At 49.9% G+C, this 6,072-nt stretch overlaps 1 protein-coding gene across 2 annotated transcripts in view; it reads left to right on the plus strand.

Moving 5' to 3' along the window:
• Window positions 1-3,066, plus strand: part of EFL1 (elongation factor like GTPase 1) — a 126,023-nt gene extending 122,957 nt beyond the window's left edge. For both annotated transcript variants that reach the window (XM_077874076.1, XM_077874075.1), the window contains exon 20: window positions 2,737-3,066. In XM_077874076.1, the coding sequence (XP_077730202.1) occupies window positions 2,737-2,925 (189 nt within the window). In that variant the 3' untranslated portion in view covers window positions 2,926-3,066. The remainder of the gene's footprint in view (window positions 1-2,736) is intronic.
• The last annotated feature ends 3,006 nt before the right edge of the window (window positions 3,067-6,072 follow it).

Consider the following 6,072-nt stretch of genomic DNA (forward strand, 5'->3'; position numbering starts at 1 on the left):
GGGAGTGTAGGCGCCTGAGCCCCTGAGGAGGGTGGTAGGGAGTACCTGCCCTGGGGAGGAGCAGGGAATGTGGGTGCCTCAGCCCCCAGGGAGTGTGGTAGGAAGCAGGTCCCCAGAGGAGGCCTCCAGCAGATGAAGGTGAGTGCAGAAGGTGGGCTTGGAGTCTTGGCCAACAAACTGAGCAAACCTTGGAAGTCTATGCCCAAGGCCCACACAAAATGAGATCTTTTGAAACTCCTGGTCTTAATTTTTGAATCAAGGACTCTGGTTTGTCTTAAATTGGCTAGTCCAAGTCTGGTATCTCTCAACTAGTAGCTCATTTCTTGCTGTTCATAAAATTTGTCACTTTTGTAGCAGAATCAACAACTTATTTGCCACTGTCCCTCAGACTTACTAAGAACACATAGCTTCTTTATCATCTGTGGTGGGTTTATTGTCCCGCTGGAAAAGGGAGGGTAATCAGCTTAAAATTAGTCTCCTGCAGTATAGACAGTCCTGTGGATGGCTGCCCAGGTGCCCAGGTGATGGTTCCATTTCCCGGGGGCCTCCTCATACCCCTGCAAGGCGGGGGGCTCCGATCCCAGTGCCCTCTGTGCTCCCCATCTCTGCTAGCATGGTGGCCCAGCCAGCTTCAGGTGTCCCCCCTTCTGACCATGTCCCTCCTGCCGCAAGCCAGTCACCAGTGTGTTTGTCTCTCCCTCTCCTGTTTGCAGCAGTAGCTGTCCTCCTGTGTGAGAAGAGGAAGCTCCTTGTGGGCTTGGGTTTCCCTGAGGACTAATGACAGGCTTTCCAGGGCTTGTTGGCCATTTGCATGTCTTTTTTGCAGAAAGGTCTTCTCACGTCTTAACCCATGTTTTATTGGGCTGTGTGTCTACTTTGCTGAGTTCGTTACAGAATCTGATTGTCAAGTCCATCTTTTCACTTACTCCCTTGAGCAGTTTGCTATGGAGTTTCTTTCTTATTCGTAGCCCAAATTCTTTATTTCTAGGATTTCCAGTTCTTTTTTCTGACTGCCTAACGTTTTATGGATGCCATGGCCCCACACACCCTTTATTTCTTAGAGGACTTTTAAATGAACCTATAATTTCCAGGCCCTCTGTTGTTATGTCTTACTTGATTGTGAATTCTCCCTTTGTTGAGCGTGGTTCCTGCTCTCATGTGCGGGGTTACCTGCCCAGTAATCCGCTGACCTCAGTGAGAGTTTCCTTCCCCATGGACTGTGTCATGGCGTGGCAGGGCGTGTCCGAGTCGCCTGTCCCTCTGTCCTCCCAAGAGCCACAGCTCTGGCTCAGTGCCGCCACCAGGGTGGGCAGCACAGGATGAGGGACATAGGCCCTTGGTCATTCCAGCTCCAGAGAAGGAGTGGCCCGTGCCCCTGGGGGCCGGGCTGTGTGGCAGGGCCCATCCAAAGTGGGGAGGGGATGGGGCCTTTGCCTCCCTCTACTGGGGGCTCCCATCTCTCCCTCCAAGACATCTCCCTCTCCTGGGCCACAGACACCCCCCTTTCTTGTGCTCAAGAGCAACTATTTTAAAATACATTTTTCTTTCACATCTGTTTTAAATTGAAAAGTGTCAGGATTTGAGGCCACTTAATAAATACCATCCCTTTGTTCACCCAATTGAGAAACGGGAGAAAACACACATAAGAAGAAGGCACGTAGGGGCAGACTCTCACCTTCATTACTGATGAAGCTGACCTTGGAGGATGCAATCTTGACCGCGGGCAGTACTGCGCAGCCGATCCTGAGTTCCAGAATGACACCAGCTGGCCTGGCGGGGCCCCTGCCGCAGGGGCAGGGAAGGGGGCAGTGAGGCTGCTGCAAGTCGTGCAAGGGACAGGCAGGCTGTGTGCTTCCTGGGGGCAGCCTCTGGAGGAAGGGGAGGCCATGCTCTTCAGGTCTGTTTTCCTCCTCTCACGTTCACCATCATAGTCTGAGGTGAGGAGGCAGAGAGAGGCCGTGAGTGTTGGGCTCGTGGATCTTTCTCTGCCTGAATGAAACCGTCAGGAGTCGGAACCACCCCCACTTTCTGTCATGTCCTGGGTTATTACCACCTCCATGGACATCGTGACCTGGCTGGTCATCACAGAGCCACAGAGCCCCTCGGCCCTTCCCCACTGCCATCCCTGGGCCCTGCTTGGCCCTCTCCTCCCCTCCCCGCCCCCTGACCCTGGCAGTAGCCTCAGAGAGAAAGCATCCCTGGCGTGCCTGCCCCTGGCCTTGTCTTCCTCACGGGCCCAGTGGGAACAGGCATGGGTCCAGACAGAAGAGGGAAGGAGGTGCCTCTGTCTGCGTCTCATCCAGGCAAACACGGGCCAACCCTCCAGTCCAGCTCAGCGGGCACGCCACTGGGTTTTGGAGCCAAAGGCTCAGAGTCATCAAGAATGGGCTTATGTGTGTTGGTCTCTGCTGGGGACAAAGGCAAAATTGATGAAGAGACACCAGTACCCAGATAATATCCTAGTGAAAGGGATTTTTTATTACATTATTCAAAATTAAGAGTTTCCCTCGTTCCTTAGTGTCACATGCAGGCTCTGGGGTGTGGACGTTACCAGTTATGTTCATCCCACTCCTTTCATTGTCCACATTGGTTTATTACCATTTCTGGCAAGCTTCCCTGCTCCCCTGCTCGTTGCTTAACTGTCCTTCAGCTAAGACTGTACGAATTTTGAAGGGCTGTTTGGCATGAAAGTATATTTGCCTGATCAAGCACATTCTGTCACCTTCTTTTTACAAGATCATTCCCAGCGACCCCTTCTGGGTGCCAACCACCGAGGAAGAATACTTGCACTTTGGGGAAAAGGCTGATTCTGAGAACCAGGCCCGGAAGTACATGAACGCCGTGCGCAAACGGAAGGGTCTTTACGTGGAAGAGAAGATCGTGGAGCACGCAGAAAAGCAGAGAACCCTCAGCAAAAATAAGTAGCTACTCTACTGACAAGTTCTCTTCTTTATAGTAAATGTAAAAGCATCACCCAGGGTTTGATCCTGGAAACACTTCTTTATGCTGCATTCTCTCTGTGTGTCCACTTTCAATAAAGTTGGTCCTTATGAATATTTTAAAGAAGGTGTTAGAGAACATGTATCCGAAGCGTTCTCTTGATTGATTCTGGTAAGAGGGGAAAGGTTAAATAAACGATGCAGTGGTGGCGTGTGCCCACCCTGTGTGTAACCCCTGGCAGTGAGGCATGTGCTTTGTCGGGGCCTGATGCACAGACCCCTGGCCAGACAGTGACCCCACGCTGGGCAGCCACGCCTCCACCGCATCACACCTCTGCTGGGGTTCTCCACCTAAATGTGGCTCATGTTTAATTCCCGCATCATACCGCATGTAATCTCTTCTATCCCTTGGAAGAGACCCCAGGCTCAGGAGACTACCTCCCTTTTAGCTGGTTGAACCAGGCATGGGCACAGCCCACCTTCTTATGTTGGTATTTCTGTCTGGCAAAACAGTGTCCGGTCTGATTGGTGCTGACCTCAACCCTGTGTTTTCACAGCTCCTCGTGCATCAGATTGCCCGTGTTCAAATAGGTGTTAGTGACCGTCATGCCTTATACCTTTTCTTTAAAAAAAAAAAAAAAAAAAAAATTCTATAATTTCCTTGGCTGCTTCCTCTTAGTCTTACGGGATATTAGCTCATGTGACGAGATCATTGCCTTTATTGCAAATATTTTTCTTAAATCTCCTCGGCTGCATCCTTCAGGGAGATCTCCATATAAGGAGCTAATGCAATTCAGCCAAAAATAGATTTTGTAATTTTTTGATGTTGCCCTAATAATTTTTATAGCCACTTCAAGGAAGGATTCTTTTTCAAAACACATAAAATGATCAGACCAGGCTTTGTTTTCGAAATGCTTTTAATGGTTTTTCCCCCCAATAAACTAGGTCAATAAACTAGGTCTTAATACTAGTTATAGACATTTTATCTTTAATCTTTCAAGCCCCAGAATAGCTGGTGGAGTCTGATTGGCCCAGACGCTGAGGAAAGCGTGGCTAGGTAATTCGCAATCTGTTTGAGCTTAACAGGTACTGATATTTGAATTAATTTAGGAGCGTTTGTCCATGTATTGGTTTATCTTGAAAACTTTGATAGCGCAGGAAAAGCTGGCACGTCGATTTATAGCATTTGTAAATAACATCTTTCAAGCTGCCAGATGTGCTATAAAAAGTATTCTTAGACTCTACCCTTTAGCAGCACATGCTGCATTTAACAGAGAAAAAGAAGCACAAGAGTTAGAGTGGGAGCTCTTTCTGCAGCCCCATGGGCGCTGCCAAGTGTGTGGCTGTGGGGGCAGTGGCAGTCGGGCTCACAGACTTCCTCCCTCCTCTCTTTGTTTGAGGGACACGGTCATGAGCAGTCAAGTAACCACAGAGAGGCCAGCCCAGGGGTAAGCTAGGCACCTCCCGGGGGTGATCATCCTACAACGCAATTCGTGCCAGAACCCGAGTCACTGCATCCCCATCCATCTGTGGCAGGCGTGCTAATGAGACTGTGTCTCTACTCTATGTTCCAGTGCTGTGCCCAGACCCTGCCTCAGCAGAAGTGCTCCTGTTCTCACATAGGCATTGCTTTCTTGCAGCATTATAGATGACCTCAGGGGCCATGAGGAGGGCTGGGTTGAGGCAGCCACAAAACCAGGACCCTCACTCATGGAGGTCCAGGGCCCACCGTCCTTCTGCTCAGGAAACATCAATATAATGCCTCTTCCCCTCCAACCCTGGAGCAGAGGCAGACCAAGCGAGGGAAGGCTAGAAGAGACATGCTTCTTGGGTCAGAGTTTTCATAGACCTGATGCAAAATACCCAAATCTCATTATGATCCTTGGGATACCATATCAATACACACAGACACATAGATTGTGTGTGTGTGTGTGTGTGTGTGTGTGTGTGTATAACTATGTGTAGGTGTGCATGTGTACACACACACGTGTGGAATTACTTGAAGAATTCTCACATGTGTTGAATGGGGTAGGAATAAGGAAATCTAGTAGGGCCTGGGAAGAGCTAAGTGCACAGCCCATGGTCCCATCTGTCTTTCGGGTAAGCCCTACGCTCCAGGGATTATTGTCCACGGTTCTTCAACAGAAGCTGAATCCCTGCTCTGGCAGAGAGGAGGACATGGGACATCTTTATGTTTATTGTATTTATAGTCTGCATCTCCAGCCTAGAAGCTAAAGCTACTCACAGTGTCCAAGATTCAAAATCATATAATGGCTTGGTTTGTGGCTGGTAAGTTTGGAAAAATAATTGCTTTCAGGAAGGTGACTTTGTGCACTTGGAACTGAGAATAAGGGCCTGGATAGGACGTGTCCTTCCTCTCCTGTCTTACAGCAACCAAATAAGGCACAGGGCCGCAGGCCATTCGTCCCTGAGCCCAGAGCCCTCCAGAGGAGCAGGTGATTGATTAATTCAAAGGTGTTCCACTGTGAAGCAGTCTTTTTAAGTCAAAGAGCATTTTAAGCTTTCTAAGGAGACAAAAATTGATAAAAATTAATAAAAGCCAAGAATTCTGTTCAGATTCTAAAAGCAAGATTATGAATGCCAACCAGAACACGAACCAGACCAGAGAGGACTGAGCCTCTGCTTTGATCCTGCTGTTCCACACACACAGCCTGCCCCGGAGTGTCTCCTGGTGGCCTGGGGATGAGAAATGGGAAGGCACCCACCTGTGGTGTCTCTGCCCGTGGGGTCTCTGCAGCCTTGTGCTGCAGACTCCAGAGAGGCAGAGTAGCTCCTGCCAGATGGGCCGGGCAGGAGGGGCTGAGGGGCTCCCTAGGCCTCTCCCAACTTGGGCACTCCTGGACCCAGCAGGGCTAAGCCAGAGGCATGATCCTGAGGAGGGGCATGGGGTTTCTTCACCCCACACATGGCCTTCCTCAGTGCCTGGCTTTCCTAAGGAAGTTCCAGAGAGCCAGAGAGTTGTATTCCCAGCTCACCGGTTCTTCCCCCAGCTCATCTCAGCCCCACAGGGTGGAGCTTTTGGTTTGGGGATTCATTAATCCGTTGACCCTGCATGTCTCTGCCAGGTCTTTGTGTCTGGCTGAGATTTTCTTCCACTTTATGATAGAGAAAC

This window comes from Canis aureus, chromosome 2 (assembly GCF_053574225.1).
Source record: "Canis aureus isolate CA01 chromosome 2, VMU_Caureus_v.1.0, whole genome shotgun sequence".
Taxonomy (NCBI): Eukaryota; Metazoa; Chordata; class Mammalia; order Carnivora; family Canidae; genus Canis; species Canis aureus.